Source organism: Artemia franciscana, chromosome 1, assembly GCF_032884065.1.
Source record: "Artemia franciscana chromosome 1, ASM3288406v1, whole genome shotgun sequence".
In the NCBI taxonomy this organism is placed as follows: domain Eukaryota; kingdom Metazoa; phylum Arthropoda; class Branchiopoda; order Anostraca; family Artemiidae; genus Artemia; species Artemia franciscana.
The window spans coordinates 41,686,921-41,713,988 of record NC_088863.1 but is presented as its reverse complement, the minus strand read 5'-3'; the positions used below and the strand labels follow the sequence as shown (position 1 = coordinate 41,713,988).

The following is a 27,068-nucleotide window of genomic DNA, read 5'->3' as shown; positions in this document are numbered from 1 at the left end:
TACAGCTAGTAAAAGTGCCAAAGTATCTAAAAATTATGAGACCCTAGGTGCTAATAGTGTGGTACAAAATTTGTGTTTTAAATAAGGTGGTTGTGAAGCTAGAGGTAAATTACTGAAGATTAGGATTATGATTTCTGAAAAGGGGAAATATCTTGTAATTTTAGGAAAACTTTAGTTGAGTCTCTCTATCCTTGTATGGTATATGAGAGTTATTAATGCTATATACGAAAATAACACAGATGCGGTTAAGGTAGGGAATGAGGTTAGTAGCTCGTTTGGCATCTAATCAGGGTTGATAAGGGTTGCACTCTATTTCCATTCTTGTGGATAATTTTAGTGGACTTCTTCAATAGAAACACAGCAAAGGTAATGGTAAAAGACAAAATCAGTTAGAATATTAAAAACCTCCTAGTAGTAGAATAGGCTGGTTCTTTAAGGATCCCAGATAAAAATGTTAGAAAAATCGTATAATTTTTGAAGATTTTCAGAGTTCGGGGTGTAAGAATAGGTTTTAAAATTAATATTAAGGAGACCAAGTTCCTAAGACAAGGAAGAAAGGAAGGTGAAGAGGGGAGTTTGGTAACGAGAAGATCAAACGAATAAACAGCTCAGTAGTATTATTAGTAAAGATGGTGAGTGCAGGGAAAGTGCTAAGAGCAGAATATCCAAGGCCCAGGGTCATTTTTAAAATTTGAAAAAAGTTTGCAAGAATAGGAATATAAGTCTACGAACCAGGACAGGAATATTGGTGACTAAAGTGATATAAGTGGTCAAGTGTGGTCCAGAAGCGTGGGTGCTCTGAAAGACGAAGGGCATTTGCTAGATATTTGCCACAGAAAGTTCCTATGGATTATTTCGGGCTTCTGACTACTGACCGCATCTCAATCAATAAGCTTTGCTGAAAATATAGTTCAAGCAAACTTTCTAGGGCAATAATGAGAAAAATATTAAGATGGTTAGAAAAACGTTCTGCAGATAAAGAATGACAGATTGCCAAAGATTTTACTTATCGCCCAACCATTTAGATCAAAAAAAACTATGCCCTCTCGGAACTAGATAGGAGGATATAGCAAAGAAAGACTCTAAGGAAACGGGAACTTTGTGGGAGGGTGTAAAGAGGGATGCTTTGGATCAATTGAGATGATGAAGCAGCATCTTAACTATGTTGGCTTCATGTGGTTTGTGGCAGCAGTCAGAGATTACTGTTGCATTAAATAGTCGCATTATTCAATTTTGTTTTTCAACTTTAACGCGCTCATATTACCTTAAAGCTACTCTAGCGAATAAACATATTTTATTCTATTAACCTGCTTAAACAATAATACTCAGGAGACTCAGCCCCGTAAATTAAAAATAAATGACTCAACACAGACTATATAATTGCAAATCAAGACAAGAAGCCCAAAATACAGCTCATTAGTATTGGGAGTCCCATGAGCTATTACTGTTGGAGCATTGCTGTTTTATCATGACCGGTGTTACCAAGATATACAACATTTTCCAAAAGTCAAGAAGTCTCAGACTTAAAGATTTTACGAATGAACAATTCAAAGACTTTGCATTTTCACTAATCTAATTATTTTTCAAAATACAATATTTCTCAGACTTTAAAATTCTGCAGTCTTCATCTTTTAAAGAAAGCCAGCAAATTTCACGACTAAACATTTTTCATGCTTCTACAATACGACAACTCAAAAAGTTCTCTTTTTCAAGAAACTCATTAAATTCAATTCATACAATTCTAAGACTGTAGTTTTTTGAAATTTGACAACACAAAGCCCTGAGTTCTCCAAGAAAGTCAACATTTTCACAGCTTTATTTTGTAAGATTTTAAAATCCACGATTCGAAGGGTTTCACCTTCACCTTTTATAGAAACTTAGCAAATTTCATAATTCTACACCTCTCATATTTAAAAATTATACGGTATGACGAACTCTACCAACTCCGCAATTCTTAAACTATGAACTTTCACCTATTTTAATTTACCTGATATTCTAACCTAATACAAAAAGCACTATTATTCACACTTTTTCGAATAAATACTACTATGGAAAGAAAATGGAATCAAAGGAATATATTCTGTATAGAAGGAATATGCTGAGAAAGGATGGGGATAGGCGAGTGTTGGAGGAATATTGCTTTTAAAATGAACTAGAACAATTAAAAAAAATTGTACAGGCTCCTCCCCCCCACATGAGTTTAATTAATAAAACCAAGATTCTTGTTTATTCATATCTCTTTGCTGAATCTATCTTAAAATTGCTATGTTGCATGCTCATGTTGAAAGTATACTGTACATTTTCTAGCTATTCCCCTATATTTAATACATTTTTTAGAATCGCTTCAAAAACCAATATTTGGCGGGGAAAGGTGAACAATGCCAATAGATATGGTGCGCACTTTGATGAAAAACAGGTATATAGGTAAATATCCGATTAAAGGTTCATAGCCCTAAACAATGCCAGCATTTGGGGAGTGGTGGGCACATTCATTTATTGAGGGATCTGGAGGATAAGTATGGTAGTATCTGTGAAGCCATGAGGGTTACGGCAGTATCTGCGTAAGCATGGGGGAGGGGGGAGGGGTTGCGGTAGTATGTGTGAGGTTATATGTGAGTTGTTGAGACCCAAGGAGTGAGGTTGTACTGTTGAGATCTTGAGGGCGATGGTAGTAGGTGTTAACCCTCACTACTGCCATAAAGCACCAAAATTAACACGTTTTGGTGTCAGTTCAAGAGTGGAAAGACTGATAAGTATTAATGAACCTTTATTGTCAAACCACTAAATTTAAGGTTCAATATTCCCTCACTTGTGTGCTGTCCCTCCTAGCTTCCTAAATAAGTCTCATAGATTGTCTGCTCCCTAGTAGATCTAGAAGGATACTGTAACATGGTAGAGATACGTTTCATTGCTTCTTTCAAGACTCTTAACTATATAAATGTGTATTTTGTAGATTTTTCCTAATAAAACCATCGTTCAGTTCCATAAAAAGGACTAAAAGCTTAAGACAAAAGGAAAAGAGAGCACAAAAAATGTTATTAAAATAATTGCTCTGGCCTGAGACACTCTTGTCAAGTAACATCAAAATCTTGTCAGACATTATGAAAATCCATGGTAATAACAAAAATTGTGTATTGTATAATCAAAATCTTATCTCACATTACCAAACTATTATCTAATACTATCAAAACTTGTCTCATATTATCAAAATATAGCATAATGCTATCATAATCTTATGTAGTATTATTAAAAACTAGCTACGTATTACCATAATATTGCATGATACTATCAAAATCTTCCCAGATATTATGAAAATCATTTTTGCTGTTTCCAAAATCTTGCAAGGTAATAAAGAAAATTATGTGCTATTATGAAAATCTTACCTCATATTGACGAAATATTATTACATTCAAAAATTGTCCGATATTATTCAAATTAGCTTGGTGCTATCAAAATCTTATGTGATATTATCAAAAATTTTGCCGAGTATACCAAATCTTGCGTGACATTAGCAATATCTTGTCTGATGTAACCAAACATTCTACTCTGTATTATCAAAACTTACCCTAGTTTTACCAAATCTTGGAGAATTTGGAACGAAAGACAACATTATTGATTGGAAGTTAAAGCCTGCCTCACTGCCGGAGGCCTCGACGAAAATGGAAGATTTGCTGGTAAAATTCTTACTACTAAAAATTAATTTTGAAGTTAGAGAAGTACATGAGAAATTTGTGAAAATACGACTCATGAACTCGGATGACAAATTCTCGGTACTTCAAGCGAATAAACAATTACGTGACCAGCCCTGGAAAAACGACCTTGATAAACCGACAAAATTTGATTACAATTGAGTTTTCTTCAGTGATGATGTTAGTAAAACCTGCAGGAGGATTCGCGCTACGCTGAATCAAAAAAAAAAAATGAGGGATAAAGGTTTTGTTGCATGGAGATCCCACCCACGGTACCATCCACATTATGCTACATAGACCAAGACGGAGTGAAACAAAAAAAAAGTGGCATAACGTTCCACCAGTCGAATAAATTGTGTTTTTTTGTTATTATTAGTGACTTGTTAGGATTTGTTCATAATAGTAATCATGTAAACGACCTTGATAAAGCGACAAAATTTGATTACAATTGAGTTTTCTTCAGTGATGATGTTAGTAAAACCTGCAGGAGGATTCGCGCTACGCTGAATCAAAAAAAGAAAAAAAATGAAGGATAAAGGTTTTGTTGCATGGATCCCACCCACGGTACCACCCACATTATGCTACATAGACCAAGACGGAGTGAAACAAAGAAAGTGGCATAACGCTCCACCAGTCGAATAAATTGTGTTTTTTTGTTATTATTAGTGACTTGTTAGGATTTGTTCATAATAGTCATCATGTAAATGCGTAAATATGTGTTGGTGTGCGCACATTGTTGCCAAAATGTGCGTGTTCTCTGTTGACTGAGAAAGAATGAACATACTTCCACCGAAACACAATGGATTTCACCGACGTGTGCGGTTGTTATATGTGTTTAGCTTAGTTTTCTTTTTTGAGTGGTCTTTTGTTGAATTGTTGATTAACTGGAGTGAGGCCTTTTTGATTGATGATATTGAGTTTACATAATTTACATGATTTTGCAAGCAGAACTAAACTATTAGAGGAAAATCCCTTTGATATACTGGAATGTATGAGGGATGTGAAGGATGATGAAGCAGTAATTTTGGAAGAGAGCCCAAAAAACAAACTTTCATTTATGGATGATTCTATCCCCACATGCCGTAATGTATGTTTTTCTAATTTTAGCTGCAGAGGTTTACTTAGTAGCATTGAGTTTATAAATGATATAATTAATAAAAATAAAATTGAAGCTTTAGTGGTAAACGAAACTTTCTTAAATGATAGGAATGTTAATGATGTAATGTTTCTTGGTTATGATTTTGTTCATGAGAGTAGAAAACACCATCAGCACGGTGGATTAGGATTTATCATAAGAAAAGAGTTAAAATCGAAAATAAGACGAGACCTAATGATATGGAATGTAGAAATTATTTTTGAAACGTGTATTCTGGAATACACTTAAAATTCTTCAATTTAAAATTCTATTAAATATTTATTTTTGGTGATTTCAACCTAGACCTAATGAAAATCCAAGCGAATCAAAATGATTCGAAGATAAGAGAATTTTTAGAACTAATACTTTGTCAAGGACTATTCCCATCATGTCTGATTCCGACTCGAATAGATGATGATAGATAATTTCGAAGACCACACTGCCTTTCCATGACGAAAGTAAAACTGTTCAAAAAGGGATGATACCTTTTTATTGACAGTGAATAGATATAAAATTATTTAACTGGATATTTCGAACACATATACAGTGTTACTGCTGATGATGAACACTGTATATCTGTTCGAAATATCCAGTTAAATAATTTTATATCAATTCACTGTCAATAAAAAGGTATCATCCCTATTTTGAACTGTTTTACTTTCGTCATAGATGATGATGGAGCAACATTAATTGATAATATTTTTTCTAATAGTATTTGTTTTTTAATTTTTGTCATATGAAATGATATTTCTGATCACGGTGTGATAATTTCTGAATTTAATTTGGCCAGATCTAAAAAAATAAACATAATGAAAGAACAGGTCGTATAATAAATGATGAATCAATTGCGCGTTTAATTATTAAGCTAGGAGATATAGACTGGAAGTAATTAGTCAATACGGAGGATGCAAACAAGGCATTGGAAATGTTTTATAAATCATTTAATAATGTTTATAATGATATATGTCTGAAAGTTAAAAGGGAAACACCCACACCAATGCCACAAAACCATAGATATCCCCGAGACTGTTAAAATGTATTAAAGAAAAAATAGACTATACAAAATTAAATGCAATTATCCGTCTGATGAAAACGTCCAGAAATTCAAATTGTATAAAAATACTCTGATTTGAACTTTAAGAGAAAGTGAAAGAAATTATTATGAGAAGGAAATATCTTCAGCTGCGTCCCAGCAGAAAATGTGGGAAATCTTGCGTGAGAAATTAAATAAAAATAAACCAAGAGCGACACCGACTTTTCTTAATAATGGAAATGACGCTAATGAATCAACTGAAAAAAAGGATATCGCAAAATTATTTGCTAAGTATTTCAGTAAAATTGGTGAAGAATTGGCTAGAGATCTTTTGGATGAGTCATCAGATTACACACGATTTTTGCCCCAAAACGAAGATAAATCATTGTAAATGCTACCAGTATCATTTGATGAATACCAAAAAGCTATTAGTGATTTAAAGAAAGGAAATTCGGTTTCAGTAGATGATATATCGACAAATCTTTTAAAGAAAATATCAGGAGTAATACATGAACTTCTTGCACATGTTATAAATACGAGCATAAAAAATGGTGTCTTCCCTGACCTTCTAAAAAAGGCTAAGATAATCCCTATGTTTAAAAAAGGTGAGGCTCAAGATCCCAATAATTACCGTCCCATTGAACTCTTTTCGCCACTGTCTAAAGTTTCTTAAAAAAATAATGAAGTAGAGGCTTACATAATTTCTGGAAAAGATAATTTTTTTTTCGAAGTTCCAGTTTGGTTTTTTAAAAGATAGATCGACAGAAGATGCCGTCGCCGCAACACAAATTTTCATTAATGATGCTTTAGATGATGACTGTTTAGCAGCTAAACTGTTTTTTATATTAAGAAAGCTTTCGACACTTTAAATCATGAAATTCTATTTAAAAAACTTGAAAATACGGGAATAAGAGGAGTACCTTTAAAGTTAATCAAATCCTATTTACACAATCGTAGATTCGAGGTGGATATTGATGGTGAATATTCGTCTGAGAAATCGAATAATAATATCGGTGTACCGAAAGGTTCAATTTTTGGACCTCTATTATTTTTAATTTATATAAATGATCTCCCTAAATCTACTCCTGAAAATGCATTAACAATTATGTTTGCATATGATACTGCAGTAAGTTTAAAAGCACCAACATTAGATGCACTGAAAGAAAAGCTGGTGAAAGTTGCAGAATCCATCCCAAATTGGTTCCAAATTAACAAACCTGTCCCTAATTTTGATACAAGAGAATTTATTATTTATGGAAGATCAAATCAAAAGTTGAAAAAACTTTCTCTGAATAAAATTACCATTGATAATAATCATGAAATCAAAAGAGTATGCACAGAAAATTATTTAAGTATCATTGTTAACCCTACCATGAATTTTAAAACACATATTTCGTTGTTGAGACTAAAATTATCAAGAAATATAGGTATGCTCCACCGACTAAATTTTCTATTCTCATATAAGGTTTTACAAATCCTATATTTTTGCCTAATTGACGCACACCTCCAATATTGCTCAGCTATATTTTCGCTGACTTTTATATCACATATTAAACCACTACAAAACCTACAAAACAAAGCTATTTGAATTCTAGATAAGTTTTTACAACACCCGACGAGTACAGATCTCCACTCTGAAACACGTACTTATCACCTGTTTCTAGACATAATGACTCTTGCACAGAAATCTCATCTGCTATTATCTAGTTGGTTTTTTAAGATTCAGCATGTACATAATTTCTTTTTTGACCAGAATTTATTGTCCAAACATCAAAATTCACTGATAACTAGATGTGTCAACCCGTATAAACTACTTCCTGTGAAAAATGAAAGATCCCGTTTCAACCTACAGTATATGATCCCATCAATAGCCAACAAATATTCATTAAATGAATTTGTTGAGTTACCAAAAGGATCTTTCAAGAGACGATTAAAAAGCTATATAATGGAATCTGCTTGCAAGAACGGTTGGTAAAAATTTTTATTTTATATTTTATTTTGGCCCCACTCCACTTACTCCACCTGAAATACCCTCATTAAGGATAATATTTTTTGATGAATTAGTGGTTCATTTTTTGTTGGTTCTGCATCAATGAGGATTGTTAGTTTTTATTTATTTGTTTTGCCCAGTAGTCGAGCTTGTCTCTCCATTTTGGCAAGTCGAAGATTTTGATGAATATGAATTTCTTAATAAATGAATCTGAATCTGAAGCTTGTCTAGTATTATCAAAATCTTTTCAGATAGTATGGGAGCTCTTTCTGGTATTATGAACATCGTATAAGGCTATCAACAAAATCTTTCGTGGAAACATTTCAATCTTAATTGATATGGAAAAAAATATTTTCTAAAACTACCAAAAGTGGTCTGATATTATCAAAATCAAACATTATGATATCAAAATCGTGTCTAGTATCATTTAAATTTGCCAAAATCTTGCATGGTATTATCAAAATCTTGTTAGATATTATGAGAATCCTCTTTGGTATGACCAGTATCTTGCAAGGTAATAACAAGATTTTGTTTGCTATTGTCACAGTCTTACCTCATATTAATAAAATATTTTTGTATTACTATTAAAACTTGAATGATATTATCCTAATCTAGCATGGTGCTCGAGATATCATATGTTTTAAAATCAAAAGCTAACCAAGTACTACCACAATCTTGCATAGTATTATCAAAATCTCCATTCAACATCTCGTTTTGCTCTATCAAAATCTTGTCCGGCATTACCAAATATTGTCTGGTAATATAAGAGCCTTGTCAGATATTATGAGAATCCTCTCTGGTACTATCAAAATCTAACACTGGGATTATCAAAATCTTGCGAGATATTAAAAAAATTTAATATGAAGAAGTTAACAATCCCCATCCTAACACCAAAATGCAAAGGAGCATTTTTAGTGAAACAATGTTGCATTATATATTACATATTACCAATATCATTGAGCAACTTTGAACATTTTGAACGGTTTCATAAAATATTGGATCCTGTTCTCTCTTGATAGTATAGTCATTCTCTTCTCTTAGTTTGCAATCATTGGAATAATCATTAATCCATGTTGAGTCATACAAAATTTGTACTGTGGTGTCATCTACAGGCTCAACACGCGTTTTGACATAGTAATAATGGGGCTCGTTGACTGTGTATATTAGTATACGATTAATGGCACTAATAATGTTCAAATGCCGTTTGTCATTCATCGATTCGTCTTTATATTAATGATATTATATACCAGTGCACTTTTTATTTTGCTTTCAATTTCATTGTCTATTATCACATCATTTTTATATAGTTTGCAGTTTTAGCAAATTGACAAGAAATATTTTATGATATTGCTAAAGGAGTGCACCTGTCTTTTTTGACCTTCTGTTGAATGCTAATACCCGAAAGATGGCGATTGGTTTTATCAAGAGGTAAAGCATTACCCGGGCAATGAGCAAGAGGTGGCTCCTCTCCATAATCTAATAGTTTCTGGCTTGCATTCACTTTGAGATGCATCCTCTCTGGATATCTCACTGTCACATATCTACTATCAGTACTGTTGAATTTTTTCGATACTCCAAAGAAATCTGACTGTTATGACAATGCACAAATACATTCCCAGCAAGGTTACCACTAGTTCAAATTATATGCTACAACTAGTTACCACGAGTTCAAATTTTGTCCTTGTCAGCATTCATTGCTACGACAACTAAATCATATGGACACACTTTCTTGGAATATTTCATGTTCACTTTTAAAATATGATGTAAGCATTTATCCTGCCTATGTTTTTTTTTCGCAACGCGAAACTAGGCTTGCGGCTGATAGAGATAGTAAAAAAAGAAGGCGTGTCACAGTATTACAAAAGAAATGCTTGTATAATAATCATACAATTTCACCAAAAAGGAAAAACCAGGAGGAAACACCAGAACAACAAAAAACCAGGCTTGCGGCTCAAAGAGAAAGGGCCAGATTAGGAATGTCCAATTTAAGTCCTCAATTCGATCCAAAAATGACATAGCGTTGGACCTTACGTCGTCCTGAAAAGCCGCAACGGTGCTGCTTGGTGAAAGAACTGCTCATTCCGCTTTGAAATTGCTTCTGAGTATGCAGTCTACAGAAACTCCCACGTGCAACATTTCCAAATCATCTGGGATGGATAAAGTATTGCAGCAATGCAAACTTACTGTTTGGGACGACTGCATAATGGCACACAAAAAATCGCTCGAGGCTCTTGACCGATCATTGCAAGATGTGCGATGAAATTCCTAACCCTTTGGCAGCATACTAATATTGGCAGCATATTCCAAGATCGACAATGCAGACGAAATGAATGCTTGCCTTAAAAATTCTAATTTATGGGTACACGTAAAGATACTAAAATTAAATTTAAATATGCGTGTCCTATTGCAAAACGATCACTCTGCTGACATATTTTCAGATCAATTGCTGGCCATTGGAAACGGAAAGCTCCCAGTTGACCCAATGTCAGGACGTATGCAACTGCCTCTTGAATTCTGTAATTTAGTGACGTCAAAACATGATTTGGTTGAAAAGGTAAAATGGCTAAGTGAATGAGCGATTCTGGCAGCCAAGAACAGAGACGCCCAAAAAATCAACAATATTTCTGACCAAGATTCGAGACATGGCAGTCATTTACAAGTCAGTCGACACAGTTCTGGAATCAAATGAAGTGGTTAACTATCCATCAGAATTTTTAAATTCTCTGGATCTCAAGGGGATCTCTAGGCATACCAATGATACTGTTGCGAAATATTAACCCACCAAAGCTTTGTAACGGCACGTGACTTGCCGTAAAAACAAAACGATGGAAAACGTAATAAAGGCAACAATCTTGACAGGGCCTTTTGAGGGTGAGGCTATTCTTATTCCTTGCCTTTTCAATTTAAAAGATCGCAATTCCCAATTTGATTAGCATTTGCAACCACCATCAACAAAGATTAAGGGCAATCATTAGAAAAATGCGGTATAGATCTTAATACGAATTGTTTTTCCCATGGAAAATTATATGTTGCATGTTTTAGAGTCAGTAAACCGGACGATCCGTTTATATGCACAGACAATTGGACTGCGAAGAATGTTTTATATCCACAATTTTTGCCTAGTTAAAAATTAGCACCTTGCATACGTGTTGCTTTAGGAGGGGGGGGGCTTAGGCTGGCGACTCAGAAAGAAATTACTAAAAGAAAGCTGGTCGATGTATTACAAGAGCAACGCGAAACCTGGCTTGCGGCTGAAAGAGAAAGTAAAAAAAGAATGCGTGTTGAGGAATTACCAGAGTATATCAGAGGAATTACCAGTTGCATATCCGCAAGTTTTATGCAGTTAAAAATTAGTACCTTGCACACGTGTTGCTGGGGCACGTTCCTGAAAAAAAGTAAAGAAGAAAAAAATAAAGAAAGAAGAAAAAACTAAAAAAATTAAAAAAGGCAAAAAACTAAAAAGAAAAAATGAAAAAAACTAAAAAACAAAAAAAGAAGAAAAAAACTTAAAAAGAAAAAAAAATATTAAAACTAAAATTAGAAAAACAATGGCTTACAAGAATTCAAAAACCTTTAAAAAGAAAACCAAAACTTTGAAGCTTAGTAGATATCATTGTTAGAAATTCGACTTGCTTTAATAATCCAATATCTTTGAAAAACTGCAATAGAACACAAGGGACAATGAGAATCCATATATAGAAGCCTGCCACGTGCCGTGCTGGGGTCCGGCGGGACCCAGCTATGTATGCTGTCTGCGGTTAGAACACAACGGACAATGAGAATCCATATATAGAAGCCTGCCACGTGCTTTGCTTGGGCCCAGCGGCGAAGCCACCGGGACCCAGCTAGTATACAATAATCTTGGTAGTGTTGATGACCAGCCATAGAGTATCACGGCAAACAACAGCATAAAAAAATTCAAATGAAAACTTTATATTTTCAGCGAGTTTTATATTTGAAAGTCTAGCACGTTTTCACTGCCTTAAATGCTGCCATCTTTTCGAGTTTAGATTTTGATGGCAGCATTAAGTTTTAGATGGCAGAATTTAGTTTTAGATTGAATTTTAAGCTAGGTTACATTGAGTTAACTGCTTTCAATTTAGGTTCGTATAGGCTCACTTAGCATGCTGGAACACTAAGTGAACCCAAACGAACCAAACTTAAAAGCATTTAATTCTTTGCAGACTTGCCATCTAGACATTTAAACATAAAACTCACTGAAAGTATCAATTCTTCATTGCGATTTTATTATGCGGCTGTCTTTAGTTGTGTGCACATAAAAAAAGTTGTCATAGTGTGTGCACATGATAGAGTTGTCAGAGAAATGAATGATGACAAGGACAAATATTTGAACTACGAAAAAAAGCCCTAGTGGTAACACTAAGAATGTATGTTCGCATTGTTATGACAGTGAGAGATAAGATTTCTTTGGAGCATAGAAAAAATTCTACACTACTAATGATGGATATGCAAGAGTGAGATATCCAGAGATGATAAAACCCAAAGAGAATGCAAGCCTGAAACTATTGGTTGACGAAGAGGGACACTTTTTTTTCATTGTGCGGGTAATAATTTACTTCTTGACGAAACCCATCACAAAATTTCGGGTATTGGCATTCAACGGAAGGTCAAAAGAAGACAGGCGTATTCCTCTAGCAATATCATAACCATATCTTGTCTACGTGCCGGAATTGTATGTAACTCTACGTAAAAATAAAGTGGTAATTGACAGTGAAATTGAAAGCAAAAAGGGCATTGATATATAATATACCAATAATGATGAATCGATGAAAGATGACATAAAGATTCTAATAAAGATGAATCGATGAATGGCAAAGCACCTGCAAGCGTTATTTTCACCATTGATCGTATGCCAATAGATACAGTCAACGAACCCAATATTACCAAGGTCAAAACATGTTTTTAGCCTGTAGGTGACACCACAGTAAAAACAATTTTAACTCAAAGTGGATTAATGATTATTTTTCTGGTGCAAAGTAAGAGAGGAAAATTGCTGCACTATCAAGATAGAACATGATCAATCATATTATGGAGCCAATTCAAAATGTCTAAAGTTGTTTAATGAGTAATATTGTATGTTACATTGTTGCACTAAAAATTTTCCTTTGCATTTTGGTTTTATCATAGGGATTTTTGAGAGGTTCATATTAGATTTCGTTAACAAATCGCAAGATTTTAACATTACCAATATACGATTTTGATTATACCAAAGAGGATTCTCATAATATCTGACACGATTTTGATAAAACTGGACAAGATTTGGTAATACCAGACAGGATTTTGACAATGCAAAGCAAGTTTGTTAGTTTCAGACTGGATTTTGGTAATACCTTAAAAGACTTTGGTAATACTTGGCAAAGTTTTGATAATATCACATATGATTTCTATAGCACCATGCTATATTTGAATAATAACATTCAAGTTTTGATAGTACTAGAAAATACTTTGAGGTAAGATTTTGATTATACTACGTGAAATCTTATTATTATCTTGCAAAATTTGGGTAATACCCAAGAGGATTCTCATAAAATTTAACAAGATTTTGATAATAACCTGCAATATTTTGGTAATACTTGGCAAGATTTTGATAATAACGGCAGAGGCGCCATTTGGGGGGTCAAGGGTGAGCAAATGCCCACCCCAGATTTTCCAGGGGGCCCAAGCTTCCACCACAAAGGGCCCTTTCCGGCCATAATTATCCATTCTGTCCAAATGATTCGAACTAACGGCACGCCTATTAGCCAAAGAGCGTAATTACCTGACGACCCTTGGGGTAATTACGCTATTTGCTATTAATCATTGTAAACTTTGAAAGTAGATTAGATTCATAATAAAAGTCTCAAGTTCTGTCAAATGCCCCATGCCCAAGATTTGGCCCAAATTGCGCTTCTGAATACCGGATATTATTTTAATAACACCATACTAGATTTGCATAATGTCTGACAAGTTTTGATAGTAGAAGAAAATACTTTGTTAATATGAGGTGAAATTTTGATACAAAATTTTGACAGTGCCTTGCAGGATTTTGATAATAGCAAAGAGGTTTTTCATAATATATGATAAGATTTGATAATATTTCTCAAGATTTTGGTAAAACTTGGCAAGATTTTGGCAATATCAAAAAGAACTCTCATAATATCTGACAAGGTTTTAATAACACAACGCAAAATTATGCTAATACTTGGCAGGAATTTGTTAATACTATACACGATATTGATACCACCATGCTAGATTTGAATAATATCGGGCAAGTTTTGAAAGTACTAGAAGATGTCTTGTTAATTTTAGGTAAGGTTTTTATACTATCAAAATTTTGTTATTACCTTGCAAGATTTTGATAATACCAAGGAGAATTCTCGTAATGTCTGACAAGATTTTGATATTATCACGCAAGATTTGGGTAATACCAGATACTATTTTGATAGCACCATGCTAGATTTAGATAATATAAGACAAGTATTAATAGAACTCAAAAATGTTTTTTTTTAATTGGAGGGAAGATTTTGGTTATAAAACATTAAGATTTTTTATTTCCTTAGGATTCTCATAATATCTGACAAGATTTTGGTAATACTAGACAAGATTGGATAATACCAGGCAATATTTTGCTAATGCAATGCATGATATTTGGTAATATCACACAATATTTTATAATACCAGACAAAATTTTTTATTACCTTTCAAGATTTTGATAACACCAAAGAGGATTTTCATAATATCTGAAAAAATTTGATATTATCACGCCTGACTTTGGTAAATCTTAGAAATTTTTTTATAATAAACAAACGAGATTTTGATAGTGCCACGCTTTATTCTGTCAATGTTCTAGATTTGTTTTAATGTAAGGTAATATTTGATATTTCCATGTAAGATTTTGTTAATGACTCCTAAGATTTTGATAATACCATATGAGATTTTGATAATTCTAGAGAGAATTCTCTTAATATCTGACAAGATTTTGGTAATACTAAACAAGATTTGGTAATACCTTGCTAGATTTTGATAATGCATTTCAAGATGTTCGATAATATAAGAAATTTTTTTGATAATACCACGAAATATCTTGCAAGATTTGAGCAATATCAAAGGGGATTCTCAAAATATATGACAGAATTTGTACATTATCACTAAAGATCTCGGTAATACTTGGAAAGCTTTTGATGATACCACATACGATTTTGATATCACCATGCTAGATTTAAATGATATGAGACAAATTTTGATAGTGCAAGAACATATTTTATTACTACTAGATCTAGAATATTTTATTAAACACAGGATTTTGGTAATATTTGGCATGATTTTGGAAGTATCAAAGAGGATTCTCATAATATCTGACGAGATTTTGATAATACCATGCAAGATTATGGTAATACATGGCAAAAATTTTGTAAATACCACATACGATTTTCATAGCACCATGCCAGATTTGGATAATATCAGCCAAGACTTTGATAATACCACGAAAGATTGTGGTAATACTTGGCAAGATTTTGATGATAGGACGCAAATGTTGTTACTACCTTGCAAGATTTTGATAATACCATACAAGATTTTAACAATACTTACTGACAGACCATACAAGATTTATACCATACATATAGGCATAATTGATAAGATAGAGATAGATAGATAAATAGATAGATACATAGAGAGAGAGAGAGAGAGAGAGAGAGAGAGAGAGAGAGAGAGAGGGAGAGAGAGAGAGAGAGAGAGAGAGAGAGAGAGAGAGAGAGAGAGAGAGAGAGAGAGGAGAGAGAGAGAGAGAGAGAAGAGGGAGAGAGAGAAAGAGAGAGAGAGAGAGAGAGAGAGAGAGAGAGAGAGAGCGAAAACCCGTAGAAATAGGGGAGATGTAGTACTTTACCTCTGTCATAAAAGGTAAGCGACACCATTTCTCAGTTCCTACATTTGATAATCTGAAGTGATGCTCGGTAAAACAGCCTAGTTCACACTTTGATACAGAATACTTTGGGTCTGTTGCAGGTTCAACACAGGGCTTATGCCAAACATTGGTCCCTGTGACCTATAATATTTAAAATACTAAAAGGCTAGTTTCAGAAGATCCGTAAAATATTTAGTGAGGAAAAATAAAAAAGAAGACTCATCGCTAGCTTTGACTCTAATCCTCCTATCCAAGTAACCTAGCCAAAAAACAAACAGAGAGAAACTTAGAGTTTGTTGGCCAATACTGCCTTTTTTACTTTTCCTGGGGTTGCCGATTCACAAAAATTAGAGGGACAAGGTTTTTTTTTACTTTTATGTGAAGATGCAAAAAAAATCTAAGGAGAGAATATTCTTTTTTTAATGGAATAGCAAAACAAAGGGTGTTTTTCAAAATCTGAGAGGGCAATTGCCCCCCCCCCCGACTCTTCTCATGATTGCTACCATTGATCTGATCAACTTACTTAGTAAGTCACAATTATTTCTAAACAAATAACACATCTTCGGTGGTAAAATGTGTAAATCTGTTTTAGATAGCAGAGTGTCGATATTTTAAGCTTTCAAAGGAGGAAGGAGATCACCTGAAACAAGAAAAATAAAAAATAACTTTATTGTACATTTTGCATGGCTGTCTATTTTTAATGGGGTTGGTATTTTAGAACAGGGGCATGTTTGATCCTGGTACTCTAAGAAGCAATAAGGTTTTAAGGTGAAACTTTCAGAAATTTTTGAGGGGCATGTTGAACAAAATTGAGACACACTAAGTGCATGCTGATTGTCAAAGAGTTGCAGCAGTAATATCTCAGAAACGAGCAAGAATATCAGCTTCAGAAGTGACAAAAAAATGACGTGATGTTGTGGATGATTATTGCATGCTGAAAATTAATTGGAAAAGTAACCTGCCCCCCTCAACTTTTTGTCATCCACTTTCTCTAAACTGATCAAAATTTAAAGATAATCGTTTTCTCTGAAAACAGTCAATAGGTCCAGTAGCTATGCATCGGGAGATAACATGACCCTAGGGGTAAGGGTTTGTAAATTATGTATTTTGCTCATTGCTTACATATAGGATTTATTACACATATGTAACAGGTTGAAACTTACAGGGCATATCGAAGAGGTATGTTTAGCTGACCTTACCCAAACACATCTAATCAAAGTTTTGAGAAAGTCATTTCGTCAAAAAGTCCGAAGGTCTAATAAAGTTGCCTACAGGGATATTGTCCCCGTCCATAGCTCCTGGGGCAAGGGATGGAAGTTACGGAAGTTGCCTACGTTTATATATATATATATATATATATATATATATATATATATATATATATATATATATATATATATATATATATATATGTATATATATGAATATATATGTATATATTTGACTCTTTCTCTTAACTTTACTTTTTAAAACAGTAAGAAACTTTAGCGTAAAGAGCGGGGCGTTGAGGAGGAAAAGTCCCTTTCATATACGGAGTAATTTCTGTTCGTTTTAAGTTTTAATGTTGCTCCTTATTTTCATTTAAAAAAACTTGTTTTTTCTATTTATGATTTAGAAAACGACGAATTAATTCTTAAGCCGAAAACCTGAAAGAAAATAGAATAATATTCAGTAATTTAATCAATAATAACACTTTGGCAGGAAAAAATAAACATTAATTAGTTAAAATAAGCTATTCGAACTGGAAGTTTTACAAAGAAAATCAAGAGCCAAATTTAAAACTAAAACGGGAAGAATCAAAGACTTTTTATAGTCTAACTCTCAGCGACAAGACATTGCCGTCAAATAACAACCAAAACGACATTCAAATAAATAATCACATGAACCATGAAGGTAACCAAAACTGATATGGATATACTATATTTATGAGTGAACAAAAAATTGCACATGCATGTATGTATGTATTTTTTTTTTAACAGTTCCATATTTTTTGGGGAAATACGTGTCCTGGAATATTCTGGGTTAAAAAAAGATCTATGTTTAAAATGATCAAGGTGGCAGCATACGTGTATACGCCTGAATTCCAAAACCTGGACTACCACATATGCATTTTCTATTGTTAATGAGTCCTCTTGATCCAGTCCATAATTCAATTAAAATTGGTAATCTTATTCCAGCTGAAATTCTAAATTCCGACGATGCATTATGAAGAGAATTAGTCTTAAAGTAAGTGATTCATAATCCGTGTGGGGATTTAAATTCAAATACGAGTTGTATCGTCAGTAAAAATGGAAAATTCTAGTGCAGCTTTGGTTTTCCAAAGCAATACAATTCAGTCAATTCTATAGTGGGTGATGAAGAACCAAAATACTGGCGTCGTTATGATCCCACCTTAGGCCTAATCAATGGAGAAGAATTCTCACAAGACTGTGCTATTTATCGAAAAGATTCTAACAATCGTCAAATTACTCATGATAATCGTCATGTCACCACATATAGTCCTCATATGCTTAAAAAATTTTAATGTCATATAAATGTTGATTATATATGTTACCTATGTTACTATGAGCCATATTACCTTCTACCTATGTAGAAAGTTACGACATCAAAAAAAAGAATCATTTCATTCAACGTTTAAATGTTCATTTGCAAGGACACTACCTAATGCAAAATATCAGCCAAGCCCAGAAAGATTTTGTAGATATTTGACAACAAGGCTCAAAGTTGGAAGCGTATTTCCGACACGACAAGGCATTAAAACAAACAAAAAACCAGAAATTTCTCTATTATTGGGAAATTGCTGAACAAAATAAATGAAATGGAAAAACCAACATATGGGAGCAAGGAATCCATGAATTGTGCGTCATTAGACAAATTCACAACGTAAATTTTGTGGCTCATCCTGAGTGCTTTATTTGTGAGCACTTTTGTATCATGTTAAAAATGCAACAAGTTTTGAAGATCTGACAGCAGTTGATAACATTGTTTATTCCACAGAAAAAAAACATGCCTGGTTCATGGTCTTGAATTCAACTATAAATAGTGGCTTGACGCCCTAGAAGAATCAGCACTGTCCAAAATGCCTTCTGCAATGTGAATACTGCAAATACGCATAGACCCTTGTTTTGCTAATGCTGCAGATCCAAAAGCTCCTTAGGAAAGATTCAAAAATCTGTTGGCAGATGGTTCACTAAGTGAATTTTTGGCATTTTCTGGTTTAACATGCCCGGAGTTCATGACTTGGCATTTTCTGAGTTTTAAGTGTTGTCAGAACTTGAAACTTGCACTTAGAATGCACATTTACTGACGCTTTGGTAGAAAGTATTGCGCTAATTTCACTAAGTCAACTTGAAACTTACTGGGAGATAGCCCACGAAGGCAGTATTCTACCCAACTTTGCACCTTGAATACCAATAAAATAATTGAAGCTTACAAAAATGATTTATATATGAAAAAGTATGAATCCTATTTCATAAAATACGACTGTATCACACAAACACAAAGTGATTGATGTTACTATTATTCTTAATAGCAGTACGTGTGATATAAAGATTGGCTACTGGCAATGCATTTTTCAAACTAAGAAAAGTATCGATTTGTTTGTCCCCCTTGGTCCCATTCTACACACCCCACATCAAAACCTATAAAGAAAAAATTGGGGAATGTATCATGTAAATGTAGTTAAAAATGGGACGGAAGTTCAAAATTATTCGACCATAAGTCGTGGTTTTCATTCCCTATTGTATTTACACTCCGAAGTCGAGGATACAGCTAAGAAAAATTTCTGAAGGCTTATAGACATGCCTCTCATGATTAATTTTATGCTGGAAATCATCAATTTGTACAATATTGATTTTATTACCCCGAGATAGGGTCTACTCATAAAATTTGTAAATTTGTTTATATACAAATCCTTTACCAGCCTTTTGAACAGTTTTCTTAGATTTTTTTTCTACATATACATGATCATCATCTTCAACGACTAGCAGAGGTAGATTCTTCAACTTTACACTATATTCATCTTGATGTGAAAAGTCTTATTACATTTCCTACAATAATGATTTTTTCATACTTATGTTTCTTGATATAGTCAATAAGACTTCTTTAGTTCATGTACTGACATTCATGTGTTTTAATTTGCATATTTTTTGCGATCTTTGGGATCAACAATGAATTGTTATCACTTCCTGTACTTGGTGCCTAAAAATCCTTTGGTTTACAATCATCGTAGCTATTATCTTCACAATGATGGCACAGACTACAACTTCTTATTACTTAAACAATCGAAACGTGATCTGGGCTCCATTTCCCAGAACAGTTATAATCCACATCGATACAAATCTCTAGTGCTTACACTATATTCCCCTCTTTTTTGCAATAATTGGGTAGACAATCTTCCAATGTTCACGTTTATCATAATGACATTTCTAAAGGCAATACACTCTAAAATGCAAAGTACAAATTATATTTATCACAGGTCAAACGGTCTTTAACCTAATATGCATACTCTCCATGTAATTCACACGGATTATACAGTCTATATTTGTCATCATGTCCTACTGCAATAGCACAGCTCTCGCGATACCGGTGGGCCAATATACATAAACATAGAAAATATGTCCAGAACATTTTTTGTTACTATTGACTCTCACGATGCTGTTTACAAACTAACTAGTACCTTATAAAAATATTCTTTAATTACCCGCAGTAATTAAGACAGCCACCTATTGGCTCCCTAAAGAGGTTGGAAAGGAGTAAACGAGTGTTAACTAGTTAAGAAATCTATCCAGGAAAACTTGTACAATATTGAAACGTTCTATTCAAAAAAGAGTATATATGGAAAGTCTAATTGCTTTTTCAGTAGATGATTTTTTTTATGAATAATAAATAAAATAAAAAAGACCAACTAGAGCATTACATAGAGAATTGCATTCTTTCCAACTTGTAGGGATTATATATTCATTATTTTTACTTTGGCTTCAAAATATGATTCCTCGTCGATCTTGAATTTACTCAGGGATATTACCTATCTGCTAAACTTCTCATCCCATTTGAAAGTTAGTCTGCTTCCCCCTGCTATTACTACTGGATTATTTTCAGGTCTTATTTTCGCTTTACTCTCATCATCATCCTCCTGTCAATTAATACTCAACAATGTGAAATTACATTTGTTTTTCATATTCCAAAAATAATCCAACAAATATTTAATTAAAATGTACCTGCATCGTAGTTTGTTTTACGAAAGAACCTAACTTCACTTGTTGAGTGTGTTCTGAATAATGCACAAGTACCCAATCATTTTACTATTAAAAATGCCCAAAAATCATTTTTCAATAAAAAAAAACAAAAGAGAGTATTTGTTTTGATTCGAGGGGGCGATTGTTCATCTCCCTGATCGTACCTATATACGTAGGTAAGTAAAATTTAACTGAAACAGTTTGTGGCTTACTACTATTTTTGATGCTTCACTATCTTGGTTGAGTCCAGGGCTAAGGTCTTGTCCAAATCGAGCTTTTAATGCAGGTGTAAAATGCTCATTATGCAGCAAGTATGTCCATCCCACTGAGGCAGTAGCCAAAGGGTTTTTCAATCCATTTGGAATTTCGGCTTCTAAATCCTTTTTCTTTATTCTGAATTTGCCATAAAAATTATTAAAAGGTCCAGTTTCAAGAAGAGGCTCGTCTATAATATCATAAAAGGAATAATAAAGTACAGCTCTCTAATTCATGCATATAATTGGCCTCTCAGCAAAATAGATAATTTTTTCTTCTGATTCTAGATATGTGAAGCTCATTAATTTTAAGCTTAACAGTTAAAACTGATAAGTGCGAGAAAATTGGTCTAATATAAGAAAACAGGATGGCAGAAAACAACTTAAAACAGGGATATAATTTTGACCAAACAGCACCATCAAATTCAATTTCTAAGAGCCCTAGCTACAAAATTGCGGAATCATGTATTCCTCCCAGTAAAGAAAGCCAAGGATGTTTTTTCTCCAAGAATGTATACATTGAACTATTGACCATAAAATATCGAGAGGGCACTTCATCGAATAGGGATTTTGGATTCTAATGATCTTATGGTTTATTAAATGAAGTACAATTTTTTTGTACTTCGTTTAAAAAAAGAAAAATTTGTCGAAAAGCCTTATGGCTTGTATATTGCTATACAGCATTTTTTGATCATATTTACTAAGGCCTGACTGATATATTGGCCGGTCGATATAATCGATTCGTCATGGGTGTCAGTGTCATTGTCGGATATTGACTGTTTTTTTTTATGGCACTTTGTATTAACCAAGTGACATATAGCGATCGCAAATTATGTCGGTCTGTCGGTCGGTCTGTCTGTCGGTCTGTCTGTCTGTCCCGGATTTGTTAGTTTAGGCACTTCCAGATAAGCTTGGATGATGAAATTTGGCAGGCATATCAGAGACCAGACCAAATCAAATTAAAAATAGTCGTTTCTCCGGTTCGCCCTTCTGGGGGGGAGTGGCGGGACGGTTAATTTGGAACAATTAGAAACAATGAGGTATTTTAACTTACGAACGAGTGATCGGACCTTAATGAAATTTCATATTGAGAAGGATATTGTGTCTCACAGCTCTTTTTTTAAATCCCGACCGGATCTGGCGACATTAGGGGGGAGTTTGAGGGGGAACCTAAAATCTTGGAAAACACTTAGAGTGGAGGAATTGGGAACACACTTGGTGGAAAGCACAAGTCTTAGATATATTTTTGATGTAAGCGGAAAGAATCAGCTCTCTTTGGGGGAGTTGGGTGGAGGGTTAATGCTGAAAAATTGGAAAAAATGAGGTATTTTTAACTTACGATAAAGTGATCGGATCTAAATGAAATTTCATATTTAGTAGGACTCGTAACTCAGATCTCTTATTTTAAATCTCGACCGGATCCAGTGTCATTGGGAGGAGTTGGGGGAGGGGGCCGAAAATCTTAGAAAAGGCTTAGAGTGGAAAGATCAGGATGAAACTTGGTGGGAAGAATAAGCACAGGTCCAAGATACGTGACTGACAAAATAGGATCGGACCTGCTTTCTTTGGGGGAGTTGGGGGGGGATTCGGAAAAATTAGAAAAAATGAGGTATTTATAACTTACGAACGGGTAATCAGATCTTACTGTAATCTATAATTTAGAAGGACCTTGTACTTTAGAGCTCTCATTTTAAATCCCGACCAGATCCAGTGACATTGGGGGGGGGGTAGTTTGAGGGGGGAAATGTGAAAATTGACGTACCTTTATCTTACGAATGGGTAATCGGATCTTAATGAAACTTGATACATTGAAAGATCTTATGTCTCAGATGCTCCATTTTCAATTCGAATCGGATCCAGAAACATAAGGGGAGGGAGGGGGAAACAGAAATCTTGGAAACCGGAAATCTTGGAAAACGCTTGGAGTAGAGAGATCGGGATGAAAATTGATGGGAAGAATAAGCACAAGTTCTAGATACGTGATTGACATAATTGAAACGGAACCGCTCTCTTTGGGGGAGTCGGGGGGGGGGGGGGGTGTTAATTCAGAAAAATTAGAAAAACTGAGGTATTTTTAACTTAAGAACGGGTTGACCAGATCTGAGTGAAAATTGTTATTAAGAAGGAACTCATGTCTCAGAGCTCTTATTTTAAATCTCGACCAGATCTGATGACATTGGGGGGAGTTGGAGGGGGAAACCCGAAATCTTGGAAAAAACTTAGAGTGGAGACCTCAGGATGAAACTTGGTGGTTAGAATAAGTAAATGTCGTAGATACGGAATTTACGTAACCGGACTGGATCCACTCTCTTTGGGGGAGTTGGGGGGTTCCAGTTCTTTGGCGAGTTTGGTGCTTCTGGATGTGCTAGGAAGATGAAAATTTGTAGGCGTTTCAGGGACCTGTACAAATTGACTTGGTGAAGTTGTTTTCCCCGACTCAACCATCGGGGGGGGGAGAGAGGAAAAATTAGAAAAAAATAGTTATTTTTAACTTACGAGTGGGTGATTGGATCTTAATGAATTTTGATATTTAGAAAGACCTTGTGTCTCAGAGCTCTTATTTTAAATCCCGACCGGCATTAAGCCTCCGATTTTCTTTTTAAAATAATCTATTTATTCTTTTGAATTTCGCTATAGCTCATACCATATGAGTTCTTTGCTATTGGCTCTTCTGACCTCGTCACAAGTGCCATATGAGCTATTAGCTCTTCTTCTTATACGCAGCTTATCAAGAAGATGACAAAACACCTCATGTAATTTTTCTTATCCATTCCTTGGAAGCGGAGGAACCAGCTAGGTCTGAACGTGGTGGAGAGCAGCAGAGGTGAGTCAACTGAAGTCAAAGTGTATTTGTTGTCAATACTTGTCAATACACACTTGATGCACCAATGATCAAAATGTATGATGATGTCAAGAACGTACAACTTCTACCAAAACAACCGAAGAATACAATAAACCATACACTTTTGTGTAATGAATATTCACTTGCTTGAGTGAAAGATTCAGTCGATGAGAACCATGATATCCAGTCAGGTCGCAGCTTAGAAATTAAGCTTATGTGACCGCATTCGTTGGTATACTGGACAATTTGGTCAACACACTTTTAATTCCTCCTCCACACTTAAAACCCTATCTGGACCTCTGTATCCAGTTTCCCTAGCATGAATTCCTTAATAAGAGAATACATCATATGACCTTAGCTTAATACTGCAAGCCGCTTGAGATATTGCTGCGTCACCATTCTGACACTCTACATGCTCCTAGTTTGTTTTGATTTAGTTCAACATCTGCCTAAATATTCCTCGAAAGCTTCACCTTATAGCCCTTAGTAGCCGCAGTAGCATTAGTAGCCGCATAATATCTATTGTTTTCTTCAAAACCCCCTTCAGCACACGCTGAAAGTTTCAACTTAATACCATAAACCGTTCCTGTAGCATTGTTGATATGTCCTCTTGACGGCCTGTATGCACATATTGTGTTTCGACTTAGTAAAACAATGGATCAATATTCCCCAAATTTTTCATCTAATTACCCATACCGTTAGTAGCAGGAGTAGTCGTACCAGTAGTGGTAGTAGCAGTAGCAGAGGTGCTAGCTTTATTTGCAATAGTAGTAGTGCTAATAGTAGCAGCTACAGCAGCAGTAGTAGTAGTATGAGTAGAAGCAGTAGCATTGGGGTACAGACATTGTCTTGTGGCTAGCTCGACATCCCCCCCCCAAAAAAAAGCTTGAAAATTTTCAACTTCACACACCAAACTATAGCTAAGATATTGCTGATACACCCTTTTGACAACCAGCAAACAGATGGAATGCTGCAATTCAATTCATCTCCCTCCCTGAAAATTTCACCTTCTTACCCTTAAGTATAGTTGTAATAGTAGACAAAGTAGTAGTATTAGTACTAGTAGTAGTATTAACAATAATAGCACTAGTAGTACTAGCAGCAGTAGGATTAACTCTGACACTCTGTTTATCTTAATCCTTTTACCTTTACAAGTAGTTACAATTGAAGTCATAGTTTGAGTATTTTAGGAGCAGCAGTAGTTATAGCAGTAGTAGTAGTCGTAATAAGTCGTAAAGTAGTAGCAGTGGTAATAGTATTAGTAGTAGCGTGAACATCTATCCTTTTGTTCAATTGATCTCCTCCCTTAAGCATTCTCTGAAAGTTTCAACTTAATACTCAAATCCATTCTTGTCTTTCTTGAGAAACGCCCTTCTGACAATCGGCATACACATGGAGTACGTTTATTTAGTTCTATTTTTCTTTCAATATTCTGTCAAATTTTCACCTTCATACGCTTATTCTTAATAGTGCGTCACAGCATCATTTCATCATAGTCTTTGTGGTAGAGGTAGGAGCAGTAGTATCAGCACTAGTGTTGTATTAGTAATAGTAGCAACAGTAGTAGGTTTAACTCTGGCACCCTTTTTATCTTAATACTTTTAACCTTATAAGTAGTTGCAATTGAAGTAGTAGTCTTAATATTTCAGCAGCAACAGCAGTTGTAGCAGTAGTAGTAGTAGTTGTTGTTGTTGTATTAAAAGTATCATTGGTAATAGTATTAGTAGTAGCGTGAACATATATCCTTTTGGTTAATTGAAGTACCCCCTTAAGTATCCTACTTAATACTCAAATCCATTCTTGTCTTTCTTGAGACAAGCTCTTCTGACAATTGCCATACACGTAGTATGTTTTTATTTAGTTCAAATTACCTTCATACGCTTACTCTTAATAGTGCATCATAGCATCATAAAATCATAGTCTTTGTAGTAGAGGTAGGAGCAGTAGTATCAGTAAAAGTGTTGTATTAGTAATAGTGGTAACAACAGAAGCAGCAGTAGTATTGGCAGTGGTAGCATGTACATGTTACTATTTAATAAGTTGAACATCCCCCTCATGATGCCACAAAAGTTTTATCTTGATGCGGTAAGCCCTTCTAAAAGTATTGCTAATGTGCCCTTTCGGCAATCTGTATGCCTACAGTATATTTTGATTAAGTTCAACCTTCCCCACAAGATTTCTTCAGATATCCTCAGCCTTGATAGAACTCACTAATGGACCAGTAGTTTCAGTAGTAGTAGTAGTAATAGTGGCTGCACGTAGCAGTAGTAGCACTGATAGTTGCAGCAGTAGTAGTAGCGTGTAAATGTTTGATCTCAAGCCAGGTTTCGATCAAAGGCGTGGATTGCTTGCGATCGACCTGATAGCAGGCAAATCATTTTGTCCACAGTCGTTTTACTTATTCGTTTGTAAAGGCTTTACCTAACAGCGTTGACAAAAGACATGTTAATCTAATTGAAAAATTTAACTTAGCAACCTCTCTTAATCGCCTAGAGAGAATGAAAAAAAAAATGCAATCTGTAGCTGATTCAGTGATGATAACTATCATCCCGAAGGGTTTAAAGTGTAAAATGTTATTTTAAAAGCAAACTTAGGGGAATTTCAAAAAATAGCTTGCCACCCTTAAAAATGGTATCAGATTAAAACAAAAATTGCACCACTGGAACCAACATCTGGAACTGGGATTGGGACACCACGTAGAGAGGACTATTTTTAAAGAACTTTAAGACTTTAGCATAAAGAGTGATGGGTTCAGAAGGGATAGCCTCCCTAATATACGGAATAAATTCTTTTCGTTTTAAGTTTTAACGTTGCTCCTCAATTAAAGTAGAATTTTTTGTACTTATTTTTGACTAAATCTGTATAAGACTCCGGCTCCTGTTGGTAAAGATTGCAAAAAGTAAAAGGCCCTCAATTGAACAATACAATCTTTCAAAACTGTAGTTTACAAACATTCTTTCCTCCACTCTTCAATTCGGCAGACTA

At 34.5% G+C, this 27,068-nt stretch overlaps 1 protein-coding gene across 7 annotated transcripts in view; it reads right to left on the bottom strand.

Moving 5' to 3' along the window:
* LOC136029776 (acid-sensing ion channel 2-like) overlaps nucleotides 1-27,068 on the bottom strand; it is an 80,577-nt gene that overhangs the window by 16,828 nt on the left and 36,681 nt on the right. For 5 of the 7 annotated variants that reach the window (XM_065708276.1, XM_065708261.1, XM_065708281.1 and 2 more), the window contains 3 exons: nucleotides 21,200-21,432; nucleotides 15,733-15,891; nucleotides 733-798 (listed from right to left, as the gene is read on the bottom strand). In XM_065708276.1, coding sequence (XP_065564348.1) covers nucleotides 733-798; nucleotides 15,733-15,891; nucleotides 21,200-21,432 — 458 coding nt within the window. The remainder of the gene's footprint in view (nucleotides 1-732; nucleotides 799-15,732; nucleotides 15,892-21,199; nucleotides 21,433-27,068) is intronic. The other 2 variants (XM_065708262.1, XM_065708267.1) reach the window with 1 other exon arrangement.